Here is a 27,331-nt window from a genome sequence, read left to right on the forward strand (position 1 = left end):
AAGTCAGCCTGAGTCACGTTTGTGGTCTGCAACAGAGAATTCTAACTGATGTACCCCATTTTCCCTCTTTTAGACGATCAGCATATGGAAATTCTGGGGGAAGGATGTGAAAAAGTGGGCAGATTGGTTCTGTAACTACAAGTGACAAGCATGGAGACAAACACTGTGACCCAAGAAGTACGAGTTCCCAATAAAGTATTAATCTCTGCTACCTAGTATGACACATCCACCTTATAAAATATAAGCATTTGGTCAAAAGCCTAAAAGTGACTGGGCAAAGTACCCTAAATTGAGGTTGCACTCAGATGACTTTATTCAGAGAGCAATATTTTTACCATACAATTATGCCTGTTATCACCAATTTTCTACATTTTATTTTAAAATGTAAATAGATCTGTGTTGTGAGGTAATGGGCAATCTTTATTTTCTGAGTTATTTTCAAGGGAGCATTACATGCATTTTATAATCAGAAAAAAACCCGTTTGTAACCATAAAACAAGAATGAGAGTAGCATAGATTTTAAATTAAATCATCTGGTAAGCATGTAAATTATTTCCTAAACAAAAGAATTACTCATTGCACACAAGACTTTTCTAGTCCTACCAACCTACAGCCATACCACTGACTTCTGGTCATCTTTACCTCAAACTTATTTTTTTAAAAATATGCCAAAAATATAATAAAAAAGAAGAATCAGTTTCCTTTTAAATTACCACCAATGCAACAGTATGATCATGCTCAATTTTCTTTGTAATTGTATGGTATTACAGCTATTATTAGTATAATAAGGTTATTTAGGCTAGTAGCTAGTCACCATTTATTATGTATACTTAATAAGATGAGGATTATAAACGAACTAAACAGAAGAAAACAGTTTGTTTTGAAGATTTCTTGGCTGTAAGTAGACTGTATTAAAAAGTCCCAGGATCAAGTACATTTTATAAGGTCTTTGCAGGGAAACACAAGCCTTAACCAAATCAACGTCACTGGCCTATGTCAAGGAACCACAGTTAAAATCATTCACAAGGAACTTGTATTTGGGAAAATAATACATTTGCTTTTCAAAACAGAGTTCTATAATCTGGCTAATTTTCCATTACATGCCCTAAATCCATCTTCCAGGATCACACAGCATCAGAAGAAAAAACCCACTGATAAAAAGAACCTAGAGCTTGGTTTTCAAATGTTTCAGTAAAATGTGGAAATTGTAATAAACAAAATGGATGTTTAGCTCCTGAGAGCGGAGAACAAAAAAGTGGCAGTGTGAGGTGATTCATATATTCAATATTTAGCTTCTTACTCCAGAAAGCAACAACAACAACAAAACACACACACACATACAAAAAGAAGGAAGAAAGATGTAAATCTACATGAAGATATTATCAAGAAATCATCTGTTTTTGCAGAATGCAGGCTCTTTTAGGTAAGATACTGACTCCATCAATTTTCAGGGGAAAATCACTTAATTATCTGATGATTAATAATTCTTCTCCTACTAGTTGGTTTATTCAGCAGCAGTTCTTCCAACCTGATTAACAGCCTCCCAAGCTTTCTTTCTTTTAGTTATTTTTTTTTAGAGACAGGGTCTTGCTCTGTTGCCCAGGTTTGATCATAGCTCACTGCAGCCTTGAACTCATGGGCACAAGGGATCCTCCTGCCTCAGCCTCCCAAGTTGCTATGATTACAGGCATTAGCCATCCTGTCCAGCAATGCTTGCTTTTGCAGGAGAAGTAAAAAGGAAACAAGAAATGCAAACACACAACAATTATTTTTAAAACCCAGCAATATGGAACACAGAATGTCTGCATGATTACTCATTAAGATAGAGAGGTATCTATTCACCAGAATTTCCACACCAAAGGGGTTTCAAGGCAACAAACTGCTTGGAATGGGGTTGGAGTTGGGGGTCACCTGGGGGAACTTACTGAGAAGCTTCACTGGTGTAGTAAACACAGGGTTTTCACTCGGGCTGTAAAATTGCTTGAATATATGACACCTGTGTTAAAGTTGCATTTACATTTACCTGGCGAATGTTCTGGTTTTCCTTAAACTATAGATTTGTTTGTGACGATAGAGATTATGAGCAAGCTGAACTACTTCTCCCATCCATGGCTACCCCCTGGGCCATTCTGTATTATTATCCTCACTTTCCAGAGGAGTTAAGAGTTGGGGTTGATATAACTTCCCCCGATCATGCAGGTACTGAGTTGCAGGATCTCAAATAAAATAAAGACAATTTTTCACAGTCAACATGAGCATTTCTGAGATGAGATGCAAGGTTGAATAGCCCAATAAAAGGGAAAATGGTGAACATTTCCTGCCCCCTCAACTGGCCCTCCTCCCCCAAGCTGTATCATTGTGTCTTTATCCTTTATTGTTTCTTATCTTATTTTAGATTCAGGGAATATTCGTGCAGGTGTATTACATAGGTACGTTGCATGATGGTAAGGTTTGGGTTTCTATTGAATTCATCAGCCCAGTAGTGAACAAAGTACTCAATTTGTCAACCCTCCCCTCTCTTCTCCCCTTCCCCCGCTTTTGGAGGCCCCAGGGTCTACTATTTACATCTTTATGCCCGTATGTACCCATTGTTTAGCTCCTACCCACTTACAAGTGAGAATATGCACTGTTTGATTTTCCTTAGTTCCCTAAGGATAATACCCTCCAGTTCCACTCATGTTGCTGCAAAAGACACGATTTCATTCTTTTTTAAGCAGCTGAGAATTGTTCTAGGTACCCTCACCTTGAAGAAGAGGGTGCAGATGGAGTAGCAAGGGAGGCTGGAGGGCCAGCCCAGGGCTTTCCAGGCTTTCCAGTCTTATTCTCAATGAGCAGGAGAGGAAACGGGAAGACTTGCTTTAGAGGCCTCAAAGTACTTCCCTCCTCTGCTCATTTCTTTTCTCCTCTCTGCATTCTAGAGCCATCTGGGACCCTCAGTGATTTTTATTCTCCTCTACTCCATCCTGGACTAGACTTCAGAAGCCGATAGAAATGGCGGTCAAGTAACTATCCACAAAATAATAAAGGATATCTAATCTCTTAAGCATATCTAGGAATATTTATGAGTTTAGAGATTAAAACAAAAACCTTGACCAGGTGCGGTGGCTTACGCATGTAATCCCAGCACTATGGGAGACTGAGGTAGGCAGATCACCTGAGGTCAGGGGTTTGAGACCAGCCTGGTCAATGTGGTGAGACCCTGTCGCTACTAAAAATCAAAAATTAGCTGGGTGTGGTGACACACACCTGTAGTCCCAGTTACTCGGGAGGCTGAGGCATGGGAGTCGCTTGAACCTGGGAGGCAGAGGTCACAGTGCACCAAGATAGTGCCACTGCACTTCAGCCTGGGTGATACAACTAGACTCTGTTTCAAAAAAAAAAAAAATCCTCATAAATATCTGTATTATTAATTGAATCAGGATTGAAGTGTCTCAATTTTTAAGATTTGTCACTGTTCGTTTATCCTAGAAATACTTATGACCTTAATAATAACAGTTTATATAAGTAATCTAAATTCATTCTAAATGTAAACCTAAAGTCATCCATAGAAGGAAATAGATGTATACTTGTACATATATAGTCATATATATTATGAAGATCAATTGACATTTACAGCCTGATTTTTAAGCTATATAACTTTCTTAATAGACTACTTTCGATCTAAAATCTAAAATGAAATACAACATTTTAGATCCAGAAACTTACAACTTTTCAAACCATAGAAATGCAAACATCTATGGTCAATCTAATGTCAGTTGCAAAGGAAATAAAAAGCCATGTGGCATTTGTTAATAAACATACTGCCCTTTAAAATGTTCCACACTAACAGAGCAAGCTATAAAAATACACTCTTATTTGATGTTTACCGGGATAGACTATTTCCTGTACAGGTTATTCAGAATTGGTATATGTAAATAAGATGTTTCAAAAGATGCATAAACATCTTCCCTGGCAAAAGAGTGGTCTTGAGAACAGCAACATGATACCGCAGGTATACTACCTATACTTGGCCAACATGGTGAGACCCTGTCTCTAATAGAAAACAAAAATTAGCTGGGCGTGGTGACACACGCCTGTAGTCCCAGCTACTCAGGAGACTGAGGCTCAAGAGTCGCCTGAACCTGGGAGGCGGAGGTCACAGGGAGCCGAGATCGTGCCTTTGCACTTCACAGATCCTGTGACAGATCCTGCTTTGCACTTCAGCCTGTGCCTTCTTCCAAAAGAGGGCACAGGTGCAGTGACATCATTTCTCTCCATTTTGACGTCAACACCCTCAGGAGTTGGCTGCACCGTGCCTATCTGGACTCAGTCAGCCACCAGCCGCAGCAGATGGAACTCTTCACTTTCCATCCTTCCTCTCTGCCCTTCCACACAATGAGCTCTCAGATGACGCACTCCTTCCCAATTTCTTCTCCTAGAACATTTCAACTCATTCTTCAATATCCAACTCAAATATGACTTTCTTGGCAATGCTCCCTCTTCTTCCCAACAGTAGAATTAATCAGTCTCCTCCCCAAGTACCCACAATATTTTTGTATTCACCTCTTTTGCAGAACTCCTAATGCTGGACTTTACATCATGAGTACATCAATACTTTAATATTTTAATCTAGGAACCATGTTATTTTATTCTACATTTGGCCCACTGCCTGGCAAAGGCACTCCATATGTTGGTGAAAAAAAACTGAATGAATAAATGAATGAATGAGTCAGTGAGAACCTGTAACAAGAACTTAGTACAAATAAAGTCTAGCAGAGTCAGGAAGTCCATGTATTTTTGGCCTGTTTCCCATGCAGTTTTCATACACACACGCACACAAAATGGTCAGAGAAATAGTTTCATAATAAAATGTAGACACCTCCAAGTCCTGAATCCAGAGTTATTCTTCTGCTTTGAATAAAAAAGACTAAACACAGATGTCCAGGCTGAAACATCTGGGTTTGAAAATCAGGCTGCGTGTAACCTACCATCATTATTATACAGTTTATCTTGTTTGCATTATAGATCACAGCTTCAGGATGTTCATGCTTCTTATATTAATTGCAAGAGCCAGAAACAATGAAAAATGCTAATAAAATTGTTTTGGCCTCTTTTCTAGGAATATTGTAAACATCTCCCAAAGACCCATCGCCTGCAGGGTTGTCTAACACACACTAACCAATTCTTCTTCCAAAAGAGGGTAATTACTCAGGGTAAAGGGCAGTGTCTCTTGGTAACCAAATAACCTAATTTCTTCCAACGACTGCTCTCCCACAAACAAATGGTCTGAGGCAGAGAGAGAATGGCTGATTTTCAACTTATATGACCACTAATGACCACTTCTGTGCAAGGGAGAACGTCTGTTAGTCAGCGGCACTGGTTTAAAGGGGTTTACATAAGTTCACAGAAAAAAACCACAATATGGACTTAAGATAAACAGCTGTCTGCAGCTCTAAACCCTGTGACCTTCATCTTGACATCTAGTAGAAAACCTGTTTACATTGTGATTGCACATGGTGGTATTTTATCTGTTGTAAAAGTTTACAAAGATCGTTTTAAAACTGCAAAGCTCTGTAATAACTTTACCAATAGAAAGCATCAATCTCTACCTCCCAACTCTGATCTAGTCATGCCCTTTGGCCCTCAAAACATCTCTGAAGAGGCAGATAGGCAGGACATCATCTAAGGAATCTTCCACCAACTCCCTTCCTCTTCCCACAATTCCACTCTGCCTTAGGATGAGTGAAGTCACTGCTTCTCCACGTACCTTAGTAGATTACACAGTCAACCAAGCACCACCCTTATAGCCCTATAACCCTGCCCTGGGGTCTTGGTTTCTCTCACAGAACTCCTGCCCTTTATTTGACCTAGACCCTGTCCACTCCCACACACTCTACCACTTCCTCCTGCCCCACACTATTAATTTTGAAAAGTTCCAAACCTGTAGAAAAAGCAAAAGAATGGTCCAATGAACACCTATATAATCTTTCTGTAGGTTCACTAACTGAACACCTCTGTTTCTTGATATATGCTCAATACAAAACAGATGACCCCCTGATTTCTTGATGCCAGTGATGCGGCCCTGCCTGAGGCCAACTCAGCTCTTGGGATCCAACCCTCTTCCAAGGTATTGCCAAAGTCCTGGCTTAGGGGCCAAGACTTAGTGCTTCATTCCCATGGTCATGATCACTGACTTTGCACCTAAGGTTCTAGAATCACCACCCCCTTTTCTACCAGATCTCAGGTCTCACCGTTGTTGAAAAGTCTCTTGTTGCTCAACAACACCTAAACATTCCCAAGAGTAAACCCATTTGATATGACAAACACTACATATTTATAAGGGTATATACTCAGGCCAATTCATTAATCTATCAAGGTCTTCATTCATCATCTGTTAAATGTGGATACTCACAACACCCATCTCACTGAGTTGTGCAAATGATCAAATAAAGTACTTATTAGAGTGACTGGCACATGGTCAGCATGCGTCCACTATTATTACCACCTTTTATCAAACGTTTGCTTTACAATGCTTGATTTTCCAACTCTTCGACCTCTCTGTGTATGCTGTAAGCCTTTCATACCCTCCAGCACACTCCTTCATGTATATCCTGGCTTGGAGGTCCTTCCTGGCCTGGTGCCCTTGTAAGCTTCCAACCTCCATGCACCCATCCTTCCATCTCTTCTATCCATTTCTCCATGAACCCAGAATCCAAGCCTACAGGTATTTACCATCCCAGAAACACACTGTGCACCCCCATTGTTTTACATTAATGTTGGGATCAGTGTGCAAAACCTATTTATGCTCACTATTCAGAGTAAAACTTCATTTCCTCTGGGCTCACACAAGGCTTTCTTTTGCACCTCTGTGAACACATATTTGCTCAGGTTCATGAATGGCTGATGTTATGTAAGTAAGTCATGCCTTGGTTTACTAATTCCCTAGTAGCTGATTCTTACCTAAGGTTTTTATGACCCAGTCTGACCCCTTGAACTCTTCCAGGTCATAGAGAATCCACTGGGAATTGGTTTGAAAATGGACGTGTTCAGATCCCTGATATTAATAATAATCTAATTGACAGAGAAAGAAATCTAGAAATCTCTAGAAATCTAGAGATTTCTAGACTTTACTCCTTAAGCACATTCTGTTCAGAAAGGAGCAAGACTGGAAATCAGACCTTGAAAACAGTAAACAATGTTCTTCAATATGATCCACACATTGGTGAATGAGTACACATCATCAAATAAATCAGCCAGAGATGACATCGGATCCTCGCTTTTTTTTTTTCCTGACAAGTAATAAACCCACAGCAGGGCATTCTGGCTTACCATGTGGGTTTTCTCCTTGCTTCAGCTCTCCTTGTAATTATCAGAGAGAAGCATTAAGTGAGACTCTTTATTTCTCATTCTTTTGGGTGTTAAATTTCTATAAGCTTAAAGTAATAACTGCAAGAACTCCATAGATGAGGTAATGTGCTATGAGAAATGGAAGTATAAAATTACTTCTAAATAATCTTAGCATACTGTGAAGGATACTGACTTAGGTATACAATTACAGCGTAAAATATAGCCTTGTTTTTAAATATGAGAGAGAAAAGAATAAAAGGAAAACCTAAAACCTAAAAGTTATAGAACACGTACTCACACACATATAATGCACATATACGTAAAAATGAATGTGTTTATTCACGGCTGTTGTGAAACTAACACAATTCATCTATTGTATTATTTTTTATTTTATTTTATTATTTTATTTCTGAGATGGATCTCACTCTGTCACCCAGGCTGGAGTGCAGTGGTGTGATCTTGGCTCACTGCAATGTTCGCCTTCCAGGTTCAAGTGATTCTCACGCCTCAGCCTCCCAAGTAGCTGGGATTACAGGTGCCTGCCACCATGCTTGGCTAATTTTTTAAAAATATTTTTAGTAGAGACAGGGTTTCACCATGTTGGCCAGGCTGGTCTTGAACTACTGACCACAGGTGATTCGCCTGCCTGGGCCTCAAGTTTGCTTGTTTGTTTTGGTGGGAAGGGGGAGTTGTTATACAAAAAATAAAAGAGAGTAGCCATGTTCCAACTTTCAGATGCAGCACCTGGACCACTGAGAAATCAACAGATCTTTCCATGGCAATGAGAATGGGGGTCATAAATAGGACTAAACTTTAAGGTTATACCTACGAGAGAAAGAAGACCCCTGGCTCAGAGACGTGCTTTCCAAGAAGGAAAAGCTGGTAGGGTCATAGTGTTCAGACTCTGAGATAGGATGAAGAAGAGAAAGTAGGGTCAGGGCAAAGTAACCTTGCCAGAAGTCTAAACTATCACACGATCCCCATACTATAAGTAAAAGAAGAAATGGAGGCTGGCACTTTTCTACAGATACTAAGGACATAAGAAAGTATTAATGGAGTTGTCAGACTTGAAGCCAGAATAATTTTCTAGAACCTGATGACAGTTTTGGAAGGATAACACAGATGGCCAAGGCAATGGCAGGGGACAGGACTTCCTGAAGAACTTTTACTACATTTTCTTAAATATGAATTAATGGAACACTCTATAAAACTTCTTCCATCCTTCTGGGATTATCTTCTTGTTCTCCCCTCTTCTTTATTCTCAAACTACAATAAATAGATGGTGAATGGGAGCATGATCAGCTCTGAGATGGGTAGGGTGAGACTCCGTTCCTTTTTTGCCAACTAAGGTCTTTGTAACAGACACACAGGCTAGGTCACAGTTGCAGACTAAAGATGAGATAAAAATTGGAATACTTACTTATTGAACTAAGCCATAGCAAATATTTTTGAGATTATGTCTCAATGTTGAACCCTCAAAAATGACTTCTCCAGCATGTGATAATCATCAAACATGAAGATTTCCAGAAACAGAACAATAGAGAAAGGAAATGACTATATTTACATCCATAAGGGACAGAATAGGGAAGAGGGAAGTATTCTTTGATCATACTAGACCACCACCTTAGATGCCATATCTGGGAAGACCTGAGACACATGAATAATTAACTTTAAGCTAAGTAAGTAATCTCAGTAGTACTCCTAAAAGTTTATGGTTCATCTGAAACACATGCTTTTCTTAAATTCAGAATTTAAGGAAATTCTATTTTCCTAGTCACGCTAGTTACTTTATATTAGATAATCTAGATAAACTTTCAACCAATCTAGTCGGGTTAATTCAGTTTGCATGACTTCTAAGACTTTATATGGCTTAGCCAAACAGAAGATGAATAAAAATGGAAGAAAATGAGGTATAGGTGGAAAGTGTAATTCAAAGCCTATCTGAGAGAGTTGAAAAAAGCAACTTCAGAAAGAATTCTTGGTTTAAAAATGATGTATCTTCATGGAAAAGTATATATGCAAACATAAAAAAATCTCAATTCACAAAATTATTTTAATAACTACAGCACTTAATCAAGCCTAGTTTATAAAGTGTTCCAAATACCTAAAAATAATATGTGAATGAGGAAGATTTTTTCTATAATCAAACCCTTGTTCTCCCACAAAATTACATTCAAAGAGACACGTTAAAATTAATTATGTGTTGAAGTGCAAAATCTAAATTTTGTTTTAATACTTTCTAAAGAACATACATCTCCTAAAAAGAAAAAAGCAAAACGTTTTAATAGTATATAGGCTTATCCTATAGAAAAAACAAGGAACTTCTTTATTTTAAAAGGTCAATATCTTTATACTGTTATATTTAAGACAAGTTCTTAGGACACCAAACAGACTCTGCCATTCACAAAATCTAAGTGAATCCATAATAAGATAAAAAGAAATTTACAGGAAATCACAGTGGTAATAAATCTACTGAATTATTATTTATAGTGTGTTTGTGAAGAATACAGCATAACAAGGCAACAGGCCAGTATTTAAGGGCTGAAAGATTTATCCAACCTTAAACATATCAGTCTACGCAGGCCTGGAGTCTGTAATCATTATTGCAGTTTAATCTGTCTTTGCAAAACAAAACTAAAAAATAGACTGTGTGCTTCTGTGATTAATCATTTGCATTTAACACCAATCTGAACTAATATAAAAGATCCAAAAATGCAGCACCAAGAACAAGGTACGGAGAGATGATGGAATTTGTTTAGAATACCATGTTCTGAAAGTGTCATGCCACCTTCTGTTAAATATTTGGTTCATTCCATTTTGTCATCCTGATTTGTATTCCGGAAGCCGTTAGAGGCTACAGGATTATTCCATTACAACCACAACATATGTTGGTGAGCAAAATCCCTGATCAGTTGCAAACTTCTTCCCCGTTAACCCCAAAGAATAATGGCACTTGAAAATCCCAAAAAGAGTTGTGGATTCCTAAGTCTCAACTTTCTGCACAAAGGACACCAGTGTGCAACGCGGCACCCTACAAAAAAAAATCAGTGTAAACAGTTTGTGAGTCCATGCTATACACGGCAGAAGCATGGAGTAGAAAGCTCAGATGACAATGTACTTTCAATGAAAATGGCCATGCTGCGGAATCATAAAAATAAAGCAAAGTTGGCAGTCATCCTCTCAGCATTTGGTGTTCAACTTTGGAATGCTGCCAGGTACGTAAATGTAGCCAAGGAGAACACATGTCTTTAAGAAAATGAAGACATTTTCAAAAAAGAAAAAGAAGAGAAAACAGGGAGGGAGGGAGGAACAGAGAGAATGAGAGAGAGACCAGAACTGCACTAAATAAGCAGTTGTAGTTACTAACACTGCCTCCTCTACCTCCCCCCTCATCAAAGCTGCTTTAACTTTGATGACCAGTACTTATTTGCAGATGTACATATTTTTCCCTGACCTTGGCAGCATCAAAGAATTTATACACTTAGCAATTCTTGCACAATCTCTTGAAAAGAACAGCACAAATATTCTACCCATCCATGCCAAGCAGGACTTGTTACTCTTCTCCACCTATTTTTCTTTCAGTAAGTTAATTTATCTGCTTCGATTTTGGTTCTAAAATAAACTTCTAAGACAACTAAGCTTAGGGATTTTTTTTTCCTTCTTTTGATGAAGTTAGGAGAAAAGAAGTTATAGGAAAAACTAATTCATCTAATAGGCTATAAATTTTTGCAGAGTACTAAATACAAAAGATTAAGAATTATAGCTTTTCCAGGCTTATGAGGATGATAAATGAAATTTCTTCATTCATGTATCTGTTCTCAACACATAGCCAAAGAGTTTATACTGGAATCAAAGACAACCTCGATAGCTACAATAATCTTAATAACAAGTCCAAGATAACTATACTTTTATGTATTAAATATCTTATAGCACATAAACGATTTGAAAATAATATTCATTCGTTCTAATAACAGTGCTTAAAAGTCATGTTTAACACCTGGTTCTCCTTAATAAATTAAAATTATGACAACTTACAAAGCAAAAGCCCCTGTGAATTGCAACACAGTTTCTAAAGGGGTTACTGTAAAACTAGGTGCCATAAATATGCCGAACTTTACCCAGATTCACAGCAGGGGTGATTCATGGGCCCACATCGGCCTCAGCCAAACCTCAAAACAGGTGATTCATACTTGATTTCATTTCTGTTTACTTTTCTTTTAAATAAAGGACTTTCAGAATTCCAAAAAGTTATGTTCCTATGACTTGCGGGAGAAAGGAAAAAAGTAAATGCTCCTCCAATTCCAGTTCCACTTTTCATGACCAGCAAGAGTGGTGTAGGATGCCAAACAGTATCACAAACTAGGAGTCTGAGGAAGTTTTCATGAGGGAAGGGAATTATGCTGATCTAAAAAAAAATCATGATGCCTAGTGAACATTTACAATGCTGAAGACATTCTCACTTTCCGGTACAGAAGGAAGTTAAAAGTAGAAGACTAACTTTTATCTTTGTACGTATTTGTCGTAGGAATTTTTCTTCATGTTTTCCTTAGATGAAAGAATGAAATGGTTATTATCATTTATACGTTTCCTTCAGCTACAAGGAAGTATAGCATAACCAATAAGGACAAGAATCTGGAGTCAACCACTTAGATTCAGATTTTGACTCCAACCTTACATGTAAGGGACTGTGGAAAAGTCATTTTACCTCTGCGCCTCCGTTTCTTCATCTGTAAAACAGGGAGACAGAACTTATAGTAAGCATTTAATGAATACTATTTTTTCCCTCTGCCATAGTCTATTTCTTATTCGGGTTTTAACTAATGTTACAAACAGGTAGTAATATTTATAAGTAATAGTAATAAACTCTTAAATAATGCATATTAGGTATGGTTCTAAACAAATTACAAGTCATAACTCATGTAATCCTTACAACTAACTTTTGAGGTAAGCGTTATTTTCCAGAGGAAAAGGCTGCTGTACAGAAAGATTCAGTTACTTGTCCAAAGGCCAACTAATAAATAGCAAAGCCAGAATTCAGACTCATGTAGCCTGGCTTTCGAGTCCAGGCGCTTACCCCTAACCAGCTTCTTGAAGAAAACTGTTTAAATAAACCTTATAACGTCATAACTTACATAAAAGACAGAGAAATTTTGCATTCAGTATATAAAGTATGTATTGCATCTAGGTAACATTTTTGTCTGCAACCTAAAAGAATGACATTTAAAAAGCAATCAGATAAGCCACAGTTAACTTTTTTTTTTTTTTTTTGAGATGAAGCTTCGCTTTTCTTGCCCAGGCAGGAGTGCAATGGCACAATCTTGGCTCACCGCGGCCTCTGCCTCCTGGGTTCAAGCAATTCTCCTGCCCTAGCCTCCCAAGTAGCTGGGATTATAGGCATGCACTGCCATGCCTAGCTAATTTTTGTTTTGTTTTGTTTTGTTTTAGTAGAGACAGGGTTTCTCCATGTTGGTCAGGCTGGTCTCAAACTCCTGACCTCAGGTGATCCTCCTGCTTTGGCCTCTCAAAGTGCTGGTATTACAGGCATGAGCCACCACGCCCAGCCCACAGTTAACTTTTGTTCTAATTAATGTTTTAGGAAACTGCAAGGAAGAACAGATTCTGTCTTTGAAATATTTGATATACTGTATAAGATGAACTGGTTTATCACTTTACAACAAGTTTATATGGAATAGAACCAACAGCAACCTCATCTTCCACAGTTCATGGGAAATCCCACTAACATCTGCACAATCAATGACCCCTATGGACAGACCCCTTCCTGTACTACTGGGTCAAGACTCAACCCTTTCCCCAAAGGGTAACATGGAGCCAATGTCCAGGGGAAAATGAACTAACTTCTTGAGGTATGCCATTTCCCCAATTCCTCTTGTAAAATATCACTGACTTCAGATAAGTTGATAATGTCAAGGGCCAGAAGACTAATTAGTTGACTAACTAACGGTGAACTGATTTATTAACAAAATGGAAACTTCATCTATATAACTGCAAAAATTGTTTCAAGGTAGCTGCTGTTCTGCTTTAGAGTCTAACACAGAAACATACCCAGAAGAAAACTTTCCTTAAGACAATTCTTAAGGTAAATTTTCTTCTTAAAGGTAAATTTTCATTAGCTAACTGTACAACTAAAAGTTTGGAAAGATAAAACCACTGGTAAATGCCTTTTACCCTTTTACTGTGTAGCCTTTTTCTGCTGATGTTACAATATATTCCAATATGTTTCACCATATTCCAATAAATATTTATAATTTTAATCAAATTGCTACAGAATATGACTAATGAGAAATTGACTACAGGGTGATAAAATGCTCTCATAAAACCTTTCATGTATATAATGTGATATATACGGTATGTATATGACATATTGACATATATATGACATATATATGTATATGTGTATATATGATATGTTCTCTCTCTCTCTCTCTCATTCTCTCTCTCTGTTCTCTAGCTGTTCCTTAGGTCTAGCCACAGTTAAATTGTGGGTTAGAGATCAGAAAAATGGGTATTAATACCACAATGAGCTACCACTGCACTGTTATAAAACCGACTGTAATGAAAAACATTGACACTACTATGTTTTAGCAAAGATGTAAGACAACCGAAACCGTCACCCACTGCTTGTAGGAGTGCAAATTGGTACAACCACCTTGGAAAACTGTTTCATGGTGTTTACTTTAGTTGAACACAGGCATGCCATATTACCTAGCATCCACTCTATTCACTGAACAAAAACGCATACATATGTGTAGCAAAGGGGCACATAAGAACGTGCATAGGAACATCAGTCTCAGTTCCCTCAGCTGGAAACAGCCCAATGTCTACCAACAGAGAGCACATAAATCAAATGTCTTTCTACACCATGGAATGCTGTAAAATCACACCAACAAGCCAAAATCAACCAAAGACAATCCACAAATTATTAAAATGTCCAACATAGATAAATATAACAGCCATAATATTCAGTGAAAGAATTCAGATACACAATGATTCCATTTATATAAAACTGCAAACACAGGTCAAACAAATGTACGGTATTGGAAGTAAGGATGGTGATTATCTTTAGTGAGGAAAGAGGGAATATGATTGAGAGAGGTCCAAAAGGGGACAGGTGGGGCTGAATGCTTATTTCTTTACCTGGGTGGTGGCTCCACGGGGGTTGACCTTATGACAACTCACCAGACTCAATACATGATTTGTGTACTTTTTGGCATATATGTTACATGATCAATAAGAAGGTTGATTTTAAAAGGCCCATTTTCAAGCCTAGTTATATATTAATCTCTATTGGTCTGCTCAAGCTGCCATAACAGATTACTACAGGGTGGTTTCAACATTAAGAATTAATTGTCTTGCAGTTTTGGAGACTAAAAGCCCAAGGTCAAGGTGCAGCGGAGTTGGTTTTTGGTGAGGCCTCTCTCCTTAGCTTGCGGACTGCTGCCTCCTCACTGTGTCCTCACATGACCTTTTCTCTGTGTGCATGCATCCTCGTTCTCTTTTTGTCTTCTTAAAAGGATAAGAGCCAGGTGCGGTGGCTCATGTGTGTAATCCCAGCACTTTGGGAGGCTGAGCCAGGCGGATCACTTGAGGTCAGGAGTATGAGACCAGCCTGGCCAACATGGCAAAATCCTGTCTCTACTAAAAACACAAAAATTAGCCAGACATAGTGGTGCACACCTGTAATCCCAGCTACTGGGGAGGCTAAGGCAAGAGAATTGCTTGAACCCAGGAGGTGGAGGTTGTAGTGAACCAAGATCATGCCACTGCACTCCAGCCTGGGCAACAGAGCGAGACTCCATCTCAAAAAAAAAAAAAAAAAGGGATAATAGTCCCATTGAATTAGAGTCCCACTCCCAGAGGCCTTATCTCCAAATATAGTCACACTGGGTGTTTGGGCTTCTAAAGATGAATTTGAGAGTTGGATAGGAGGACAATTTATTCCATAATGAACTCTCTGATATTCTCCAAGTTGTTTTTTTTTTAAGTTCTTAATTCGTTTCCTTTATGTCAAATTTTCACATTATCTAAAACTTTTAAATCTTAGTATTATAAAGACTACCTAAAAGTATACCTAGTGTTTCTGAATATTTTACTTTTTAAATTTCTTACAAATAATATACTGTTTATAACAATAAAATTATAAGGTTTCTAAAATTATATAGGAATTATTTTTAATTAAAGGGCAATAGTAGACTCTAACTGCAAGATATTTTTTTTAAAAATCCATTTCTATTGGGCAAATACCTTTGTAATACCAATTATATATGTTCCCTAGCTACAGACAAGTAAGCAGTATGTGTCGATGGAAGTCACTTGTTTAAAAAATACACACTTATATGAAAAAACAACATGTAAAGGGTATTTTTTCCAATTATTTAATAATCCAATGTGCTGCCAGGCATGGTGGCTCACACCTGTAATCCCAGCACTTTGGCACACTGAGGTGGGTGAATCACCTGAGGTCAGGAGTTCGAGACCAGCCTAGCCATCATGGTGAAACTCCATCTCTACTAAAAATACAAAAATCAGCTGGGCGTAGCTTGTGCCTGTAATACCAGCTATTCGCAAGGCTGAGGCAGGAGAATCACTTGAACCCGGGAGGCAGAGGTTGCAGTGAGCCAAGATCACGCCACTGTACTCCAGCCTGGGTAACAGAGTGAGACTTGGTCTCCAAACTAAATAAATAATAATCATCATCATCTAATGTGCCCATTGTTACTATCTGCCATGCATTCCTGCAAACACTCCAGGAAACCATTTCTATTAAATATCTGGCTATCTTATGGTAGCTTTTACTTATTTTCAAATGGCAGCAAAATAGGAACGCTGTTTTAACAGAATAGAGATTAAATTACCAAAGGAGAAATACAATTTTTAACTCAGAACTCTTGCCAAAGACACTAGTTTTCCTTTTGTGACAGATGCAAACCAGCATTTAAGGGTTTTCAATGATATGCCTGTGTAATCATTACCCCAAAATCCATGCCATAGCAAACACCTCATCCTATTGATATTCTAAGAAACAGAACTGTATATTTACCCTTTGGGATAAATTTCCTTTTGCCTTCTTACATGCTCATGTATGTTTTGGCAATATATATCTAAATTTACATTAAATCATTTAAAAACTCTTGTTATCACTTATAATGGTGTTTTAAGCTACATACATTACTAAGAACACAAAAGAAAATTACTGTGAAGAAAAACAAATTCCAGTTTAGTTATACACACTATGGTAATCTCTCCTCGCCATGTGAATTGAGTTCTCAAAACTCTATGAAAAAGGAATTCACAGTCAAAAATATAACTTGAAAATGGAGTCCAGCGATTGCCTTTATGTGGCATTTCTACAGGGATTAAATGAGTAATAATGGGTTCTACACTATTCGTTTCTATTCATTATGTCTTGCTTACTTGAAACATATCAGTTTTGTTTCCATACAATTTCAACAAGCGGCCTGGCATTGTTTGTTGCTCTGCTGCAGCTACTATGCACACTAAGGAGCTAGTTTTTCTTTTCTTTTTTTTTTTTTTCTGTTTCAGGTCCCACATGATGACTCAGAGTTGTAGATTCTAACTCTAGCTCTCCAGGTTCAATCTCCTTGTCTCAGAGGCAGAATAAATACGCACACTTGAAATGGAAAAGGCATTGGGTAACTTTCCTTTAAGTGACTCACCCAGGTCACTATGTCCCAAGGCCCTCCCTTCATCAGCAGGACCATGATGCCTGGATTCTGCCCACTATAACATCAGGCCAACGCACACACCTTCCGCTCTTCTGAGAGCCTTCCCAGCTCCTGCTGACACCATTAGAACATAGCTCTAGGGCTGGGCCTCACTTGGCTTCATCTTCTATTTTCTTTCTACATGTTTCTAACCAAAAAAGCTTTGCTTTGCCCCTTCTTAACTCTTTTTCTCACTTCCTGCAACCACAACAATTCTCAATTGGTACGGGCCAGGATCCATTTTTTTCCAGTTGCCAAGTTACTTGGATGTACCACTGGCATACTCAAACGTTGCAAGTGGGGACTGATGGCTGGGGACAGATCATCCTTTGTCTAAGGACAGTGCAAAGCAGCAGCAACCAGCCACGATCAAAATCCCCACCAATGCTGCAGGTGGACAAGTTCAAGTTCCACTGCGGCTAACTGTGGGAAGGAAACATGAGGGAGACACCTGGGGAGTGCCACAAGGAGCCAATAAGGGTAGACAGCTGGTGAAATGTAACAGTCCCCAACAAAAACAAAACCCAAAAGGTCATCAAGGATTTATAGGAGACCCTCCTGCCACACAAACAGGGGGCAGGGATAGCCATGATGACGGACTCAAGCAGCATTGGGGAAAGTGGCATCCAAATGACACAGGGCAGCTTTTCCAGTTGACAACCACTGTTCTGGGGAGTGAGCTGTCATTGACAAGAGATGAAGAGAGCACTGGTCAGACACTGGCCGTCCGTGAGCCACAACAGTGGATTCTCTGCAGCATGCTCCCCCCCTACTTTCCACTCCATGAAGAGGGGTTAGAGGAAGAAACAAGCTCGCTCGTTCCTGATGAGACTTCATTCTCAACACGCAACCACAACCCTCAGAGGTCCAGCTGCCTCTGTGCCCTTCCTCTGGTAACGGAATTCCTTTCTGTTACCATATATAAGTGTGTTTATATGTTAGGGAGCCTGGCACTGTCTGTTTAGGGGACCGTTCCAGGCTGCTTGGCAGGAATATACTACACGTTAAATGAGATGAAGGCTATGTCTCCAAAGGCAGAAATGGTCTAAATTATGTCTCAGTGATACTGCATGTTCTATTTAACCTCAGTAGCCTCAACCATTTCAAGACCAAGAACGATTTTCTAGTTTTCAATTCAAGCTCAAAGTGAGAAAAAAACTCAACTAGAAGAACCCCAGCATCTCATAGATGGAGATACAGGTGCACCACCAGCTCTCTGTCCCACTAAAAAAAATTCCCCCCAAATCCATAATCATTTCTGCTGGAGTTCTCTCACTCTGTTTCAAAGAAATCCTCTGTAATGAATTCTACACTTGTCTTTCCTCAACTTGCCAGGAAAGAGTGTAATTATTACTTAGTCTCACTTAAAATTAAAATATTTTAATTATGACATTAAACAGCACAGTTTTCACTTCAATTAAAAGTAAGTACAATCATACTACATAAATCTTAAGGAAAAGAGTGAAAAACCGCCTTTAAAAATCTAAAGTCATTTTAAGATACGTTTCAAAACCATGAACTTAAAACTGTCTTACCTGGCGAACAAAACTATTTGAGGTAGTGTCAGATGATGTGCTTCCATCAGATCCTTTAAATCTGTTTTTCCTTCTGGCTCCTTTTCCATATGACTACAAAAAAAAAAAAAATTAGATTATTATAAGACCCTTTAACAGGAATGTAGGCCTAGTTGTAGAAAACATCTAAGACCGAAAACAAGTAATACATTGCCATCATGTAAGCATCATTAGAAAGTTAATATTGGTGGGATTCCACAAATCTATTTCCAATCAGTGATGATGTAGGGAGGACAGTTTTCTTTTCTGTTCTTTTTTGAGACAGAGTTTCACTCTTGTTGCCCAGGCTGGAGTGCAAGGGCACCATCTCAGCTCACTGCAATCTCTGCCTCCCAGGTTCAAGTGATTCTCCTGCCTCACCTCCTGCATAGTTGGGATTACAGGCATGTGCCACCATGTCTGGCTAATTTTGTATTTTCAGTAGAGACGGGGTTTCTCCATGTTGGTCAAGGTGGTCTCGAACTCCCGACCTCAGGTGATCTGCCCACCTTGGCCTGCCAAAGCGTTAGGATTACAGGCATGAGCCGTCGTGCCTGGCCGGGGAGGAGAGTTTTCTTGGCAAAGCACTGAATAACTAGTGAATTAAAACAATGGATGTTATCTGTTCTAAATATGTTAGCAGGCAAGAGGCAAAAGCCTGTAATGATAAAGCATTTAAAAATAAACATTTAAAACAAGAAGTTAAAGGTAAGATGGTTTGTTTCAATAATAGGATTGGGCCAAGCACAAACATCTAAAAATGAACTTGCTTTTCCTATTACATTTATAGTTTACATTCAGAACCCTAAGAATAAATTACACATCAATCTATGTTTAATTCTAAGCACAAATACAGTAAGTGCAAATATTAAACATTAAAATATAAACGAACAATAGCTTAACATTGAGTTTAGAGTTAAATGCAGCACACAGGTTAGAATCCTGGCCATAGCAAATCTTGACCAAGTTTCTTAATTTTTTCAATCTTTTCATCTTTAAAATGGGGTTAAGTATTAGATGAAATAATACCTCATAGGATTAAGTATGAAATGAAATAATGTATTTATAGCATTTAGCCTAAGATCTAACACATGGTAAGGACTCAAACTAATACACAAAAAGTGATACCTATGCAGGGGTTGGAAGACGTGGAAATGAACTGGACAAAAGTGTATATAACACGTTGAGAATTATTAGGCTCATAGAGACTTCATTAGATGATCAGAAATTTACACCATTTATTTTTAAAATCATCACATTCAGGTTTTGAAAATGCTATTTGGTCATGCTTCCTCTATTCATATGGTTTTCATTAAAATATCTGTCATAGTGTATGTAGCACTTAGGCAAGCTGAAATCTATTACAAACATTTGCGTTATGAGTAATTTAGATGAATTTGCAATCATTGAGAGGGTGGTATAATCTTAAAGCAAAAAATTTTCTTATAGATGTTTGTTCTCTTCAGAGTATCTAAGGGATTTATATAATACAAATGTGTTTCCATGACATTTAATTAACTCTCAACTTCATAAACGGCAAGAAAGCTACGCTGGGCTTTCGTAATGTAATATACAAGGTTCTCCTCAGTTAACAGCTTATTCTTTTTACTTATGTAAACACTATTCAGTAAACTGTTGAAAAATAACATTCTTTTAACCACTTTTTTTCTTTTCCAATTATTATGTAAAGTTTTGGATGGATGCATTTTTCTAAGGCCTAAGAAAGGTAAAACAAAGTATGAAAATCTCTTTAAAATTTTCTTTTAAATATATATTAACCCATGTGCAAAAGTACTTATTACCTTGAAAGTATTTTTAAGGCCTAACATGCTTCTTTGGGGGTGTAGGGACAATCCGTGTTAAATTCACCATTTACCCTCATGAGGAACATAAATTATCTTTGAGCACAAAGACAAAATATAATCTTTTCCTTTTTTTGGGCGGACAATGTCTTGTGCTGCCACCCAGGCTGGAGTGCAGTGACATGATCATGGCTCACTGCAGCCTTGACTACCCCCACACCCCCTGGGCTCAAGCAATCCTCCCACCTCAGCCTCCTAAGTAACTGGAACTACAGGCACACATTGCCATGCTTGGCTAATTTTTTTGTTTTTTGTAGAGACAGGGACAGGGTCTCATTGTGTTGCCCAGGCTGGTCTTGAACTCATGACTTTAAGCAATCCTCCCGCCTCAGCCTCCCAAAGTGGTGGGACTACAGGAGTGGGTTACCATGCCCAGCCTCCAGTACCATTTTTAAATGAACAGAAAAGAATATCTTCACAATTCTATTGTCCTTTAATTTTAGCATTTTAGTGATAAATATGTTTCATTATTCAGCTTCTTGGATGTGTAAGGTATTTTGTGGTTGCTCACAGTTGTACATCAGGCACTGTGAGAGCCACACAAAGTTAAAGACATTCAGTCACAGAGGAGGTGGTCGTTCTCTGCAAAAAGTTGGACACATTTAAAAACTCACATTAATTTTTCCAGGCCCCTGGGAATCCTGTTCATAAATGCTATTTCAGGCATACTTAGCTACCTATGCAAAGGATATGTAATGAAATTATTACAGTTTTCAACTGTACTAAGACAGTTTACACACTAAACAACTATGGCACACTGAACTGTATGCATGCTGGTGATAGTTTTGAGAAAAAAAATTGTTCTTCCATTACTTAAATGTGTAAGTGATGATTTATTTAAAGTATTCATTTGCTCATGCCTTAAGAGTGTTAGATCAACTCTCTATCATATATCATAATTATTAAAAGACAAAATAAATATATATGCTTAATTATATCTCTATTCTGTGATTTTACTAATTTCCACAGTAATTTCTCTTCTAAAGTTTCTCTTTTTTTTTTATTAAACTGTAGAGTGACTACTTACTGACCAGTTATATTTTTTTTATAATAACAGGATCAAAAAACAAAAAAAAACCCATTTAAAGCATCTTTGGAAAGCTAATAGCCCATTTTCATATACCTTTAAATATGTTAATGAGAATTCATCCTGCCATTACGAAATTAAATTTCTTTTAATCTAATGCGTATTTAAAATTAAGTCCATCTTGCTCGAAAGATTCGGTTTTCAGTTACTTGAAATCCTTGAAAAAAAGGACTAGACGACTACTTCTGAAGGAATTAAGGGGGAAAAAAATGGGAAGGCCAAACCTCTCCCAGATGGAAAAGACAGGTAAGATTAAGTGTTCAAATATTTAGCTGACTAAATTTGAAAATATATATATATATATAAATGTGTGTAATTGTTTCAAGTGCAGCCACTTTTGTGAACAATGGTTTTTCTAAATATTTTTTGCCAACATTAAATATATGAACACCCAATATCTGAAACTGTTCATCATTAGTGTGGCCCAGGTTGTACAAAGAAAAGGGGAGACAAGAAAAGGAATTTGGCTATAGTACAAGGTGTTACCTATAGATTCTCCCTGAGACGTGCAGGACTCTATGTCCTTCTTGAAAGAGTCCCAAAAGTGACTAATTTCCACTAATTGCTATTAGCTACATGAAGCGTAATAAAAACAAATTATGTCACTATACTAAAAAGAAAAAAAAACTCTTATATTTATATTACTTTATTTGTTTCAAAACATCAGGCTAAGATTTCAGAAACTAGGGAAAAAAATTCTTAAGACATTTCCAAAAATATATTAATGACTTATTAAAAAGACATTCAAAATCCATCATGATGTTAATGTCAGCTTAGTGTGAATGAATATCTATCTTTCTTGACACTAAATAACTTAAGAGTGGACTCCAGTCTTAAAAATCAGCAAATAAATGTTGACCTTTTCACAAGTAATGAAAATCTAATTTCTGTATGATTGAAGGAGACAGGAGTAATTAATTATAGAAGTTGTCAGTTAACTGGAGATTTTAGCCATGCACACAATGTTGGCAGCCCCTGGGGACAACCTGAAGAATGATATGGCTTCTGTGCTTTGATAGTTATTGTGACAGCTCTCCTGCCTACAGATTACTTCCCGTGAGCATAATACTGACACTTAAAATTAGGCCAGGCATGGTGGCTCATGCTTGTAATCCCAGCACTTTGAGAGAGCAATGTGGGCGGATCACCTGAGGTCAGGAGTTTGACACTACCCTGGCCAACATGGCGAAACCGTTTCTACTAAAAAATACAAAAATTAGGCTGGGCGCGGTGGCTCACGCCTGTCATCCCAGCACTTTGGGAGGCAGACGTGAACAGATCATTTGAGGTCAGGAGTTCAAGACTAGAGCGACCAACATGTTGAAACCCTATCTCTACTAAAAATACAAAAAAATTAGCCAGATGTGGTGACTGGTGCCTGTAATACCAGCTACTCAGGAGGATGAGGCAGGAGAATCGCCTGAACCCAGGAGGTGGAGGTTGCAGTGAGCCAAGATAGCACCACTGCACTCCAGCCTGAGTGACAGAGCGAGACCCTGTCTCAAAAACAAAAACAAACAAAAAATTAGCTGGCCGTAGTGACATGTGCCTGTAGTCCCAGCTACTCAGGAGGCTGAAGCAGGACAAATGCTTCAACATGGAAGATGGAGGTTGCAGTAAGCCAACATTGCACCACTGCACTCTAGCCTGGGCTACCGAGTGAGACACTGTCTCAAAAAATTAAATTAAATTAAATTAAATTTAAAAAACTAGTCTCCGTCTCTCTCAGTTCATGTTCAATGATGTTTATCCCCTTGAATTTCTAGACTTTCCTCATCTTATGACCAAAAACAAAGCCAAAACTATCCATAGAGAAATCATGTATCAAATCTCCTCATTTACCAATAGCTTAGTGTGAATAAGCTAAGGGTAAGATCCTTTACTAGGCAAGAAGTAGCTAAATGACATTCCTAGAAAAAGGAGTTGCCTTTTATATGGCTCAGTTCACACAAAAGCAGAAAGGAACAAGAAGCCTGCATAAATAGAGTTCTTGGGGATGGGGGTGGGTGTCTAGCAGGTAGAGGAGGGAGGAGGGAAGAAGGAGGCCAGGAAGCAGAGCTCTATCTGCCCAGTAAGGAGGAGCACAGGCAGGGAGGGCAGAAAGCCAGGAACAACACATGCCTTCTTCACAATCTACCTCCTGCCAGGCTTGTAAAGATCAGTAAGACAGGCTCGGTTCCTTTAAGTGATGTCATAAGTAGTTTTCTCTCTCTGTTATGTTGTGAAATAATGCATTGTTACAATTAGTTTGTAACGTGGTTTTTGACCTATACTATGTGTAGGATAGAGACAAGCTACACAATTGCAGAGTATCACCATCCTCTATGGGGTTAACGTATTTTGTTTAGCTTCTCTTGAACGGGCCAAGGCTACATAATTCAAAGGAATTAAATACAGCAACAGGTAAACTGAGTTTTCATATAAAAAGAGAGATGAAAAGAAAAAGAGCATGAGACTGTAAGAACAACAAAACCTCAAATCACTCAGATATATTTCAAATTATAAAACATACTCAGAAATTCTGATTGGCATGTCTGTAAATTTCTCCCATGCCACATCAGGAAAAAAAAAAAACATTCAAGAGAAAAGTGATGGTGTGGTTAGAAGTGAAGATTTCAGCAAAATATAAAGCACAGGACCCATGGCCACCCACTTTGGAGACTGCAGAAAACTCATTTGAACATGGAACCTAAGACTATTTCAGGAAAACAGTGTTGATTTAGTTCGAGAGCCACTAGAAAACAGCTGCTACTCTTTTTTGATAAAGCTCCTTGCTACAGCCATTCAGGATGTTGCCATCACATGCTTGAAAAGCATCTGGCAGACTCGGCTGGGGTGGGACCAGCTGGGACCTGTTGCTAGGAGCAAAACAAACAGGCCCGCTGGTTACTGTCTGTTCAGTTTCAGGTGTGACTGGAGGTGCCACTGACAATCTCCCTGAGGCCTAGAGTGCTGAGATACTGTTCTTGTTACTCCTCCATTTCCTCTTCTGTTACCTATCAATCCCTGTCACCTGCTTCCCGTTCACCCAACCTTCATGCAGGAGCTATTCAATTCCCCAGAGAATTACCAGTTTAATGTTGCCCCATAGAAATATCATATGAGCCAAATACATCATTGAAATTTTCCAGCAGCCACATTAAAAAGGTAAACAGTAACAGGTGAAATTAATTGTAACAATGCATTTATTTAACCCAGCATATCCAAAACATGATCATTGCAACTTGTCATCAATTTAAAATTTACTAATGAAGATGTGTTACATTCTTTATTTCATCTTAAGGCTTTAATAGCTGGTGTGAATTTCACATTTACAGCACATATCAGTTCAGACTAGCCACATTTCAAGGGCTCAAAAGCCACAGGTGGCTAGTGGCTACCACAGTGAACAGCACAGATTTGGAGCTTGGAGAAAGGGTCCTCCATGAGAATCTGGACTTTGGAGGTAGACTGTGTCCAAGTTCACACTGAAACTGTTCAACAGTTTACCTAAAAAGCAATGCAATTTTCTTAAATTGGAACTTTCAAGAATTTGCAGTTAGATTGCCACTCATTTCTTATGAAAGAAATGGATCCATTTTGGGCCGGGTATGGTGGCTCACACCTGTAATCCCAGCACTTTGGGAGGTCAAGGTGGGCAGATCACCCGAGTTCAGGAGTTTGAGACAAACCTAGCCAACATGGTGAAACCCCATTTCTACTAAAAATACAAAAAAATTAGCTGGGCATGGTGGCAGGCACCTGTAGTCCTAGCTACTCAGGAGGCTGAGGCAGGAAAATTGCTTGAAACCAGGAGGTGAAGTTTGCAGTGAGCTGAGATAGTGCCACTGCACTCCAGCCTGGGTGACAGAATGAGACTCTGTCTCAAAAATCAAAACAGAACAAAAACAAAAACAAAACAAACAAAAACCAGGGCTCTGAGAAATGTATCATTTTGTTTATGGCAATGTACTGGGGCAAATAGACCGGAATGTATCAGGATGCTCCCTCTCTCTAGGCAGACTGATTGATACAGAAAAGGAAAATGGCAGAGTTTGCAAATCTACGTCTTCTGCTTTCTTCATACAAATATAATAATATAATCCAGAGGTGAAGTAGAATGATTCCTAAAACCAATGATTGCTTTAGAGGTTCCATTTGTAAGTAGAAACTCCATTTCTAGGTAGAACTGCCTAGTAATTCTGAGTAGAATTACTCGGTACCACACAAACGGAGGATGCTTTAGAGCCAGCCTCCTTACTCAGGCAGTTTTTACCGCTGGTCTGTTCTGCCCAAACAGAGATATGGAAGAGATGACTTTGCCAAGCCTCACACAACTCTATGATGCCACGATTTATTAGATATAAAATAAACAGGCAACGGTTCCCTCAAATAATGGATGTGAGATGAACGCAATTCAAGTCAAATTGCTTTCATTTTTGGAAGGCAGAGAAAGCAAGGAGATGAATGTTGATGCAGGTGAATATTTCTATCTCTTAAACTTGCTTGTAAAATCCATTCTGCCCTCTCTGTTCTCTTGCCTTTATCTATGCAATCACTGGCTAATTCCTGTGAATTGAACTTTGAGATGTTTGATACACAGAACTGTCATATCCATTATCTTTTCATCTCTTTTTCTCTTAGGCCTGATTACCCCTGGCCCAAACTGTTACATCTGTCTGCCTCCTGGTAACTTCACTTCTGGACTCCTGAGATTTGAAACTATCATACAGAACATTTGCAAGTGAATATTCCCAAATGAGCTGTTAAGTGGGTCCTGTTTTGAACTCCTTCCACAGTTCCCTGTCGCTCAATACACTAAAGGTTCCAAGTCCCCAAGATGTAGTCTCAAATTGCTTTGTCAGTTTTATGCCTAACTGTGCCCAATCTTGACCTTACCATGCTCTTTTTAAACTAGAAATGATAAATATATACTGTAATATTTCTTACTTCTGGGGCTTTGTTTTATGTACGACTGCTTACCAACTGTCTCGAAAATATCTGGTGTAATCTGACCCATCCTTCGAATCTTTTTGCAAATGCCACCTCATCAGTGAAATCCTTACAGATTCCTCCAAATGGCATGTTTATTATCTTTATTCCTTTGAAGCCGTATACTAGTCAGAACTTCTCTTACAGCCCCTATACATACATCCTAATTGCTGCTACTGGAATATAAATTCTTTGAAGGCAGAAATTGTGTCTTTCCACATCAGAATCATTTCCACATTGCTGCTGTACAATAATTTGTTGACTTACATTTAATCATTATACATAAATCACAAAGTAAATTAGTATCTCTTATCTGAATGCCAGCCCTGACTTTGATCTCCAGGAATTTAGGAACTCTATTTTTATCATAAGAATAAAAACTTTTCTAAAATATCCCTCAAGGAAGATCAAAGGCAAATGAGGGTCTAAACGTCCTTTCCTTTGATGGAGGACTCGAATATTGATAGTATTCAGGACCTTCATCCTAGAATAACCGAGGTCTCCGGGTACATTTTTCATTCTATCTAACCTGGCAAGCGTCTAGATAAAAATCAGGAGTCTAGAACAAATGCAAACTCTATTGGTTAATTCAGATCCTCTGGCAGAGACCAGATGGGAATGTAGCTGGTTCATTACATGTCCCCACTCGGCTTGTGAAGCAAACAGCCCAGGGCGGACTAAAATCTAGCTGTTTTACCACTACAAAAGAAATAGATTTCTGATTACACAAGTCCTTGGTTTCCACATTCTTCCCCTTCTCGAATCAAAGTGAATTATGTGTTTTAAGTT

General features: G+C 38.4%; 1 protein-coding gene across 6 annotated transcripts in view; it reads right to left on the reverse strand.

Annotated features, from left to right (window-relative positions):
• Window positions 1–27,331, reverse strand: part of CACNB2 (calcium voltage-gated channel auxiliary subunit beta 2) — a 398,575-nt gene that overhangs the window by 369,577 nt on the left and 1,667 nt on the right. For all 6 annotated transcript variants that reach the window (XM_025396959.1, XM_025396961.1, XM_025396958.1 and 3 more), the window contains exon 2: window positions 18,605–18,697. In XM_025396959.1, coding sequence (XP_025252744.1) covers window positions 18,605–18,697 — 93 coding nt within the window. The remainder of the gene's footprint in view (window positions 1–18,604; window positions 18,698–27,331) is intronic.

Source organism: Theropithecus gelada, chromosome 9 (genome assembly GCF_003255815.1).
Source record: "Theropithecus gelada isolate Dixy chromosome 9, Tgel_1.0, whole genome shotgun sequence".
Lineage (NCBI taxonomy): Eukaryota > Metazoa > Chordata > Mammalia > Primates > Cercopithecidae > Theropithecus > Theropithecus gelada.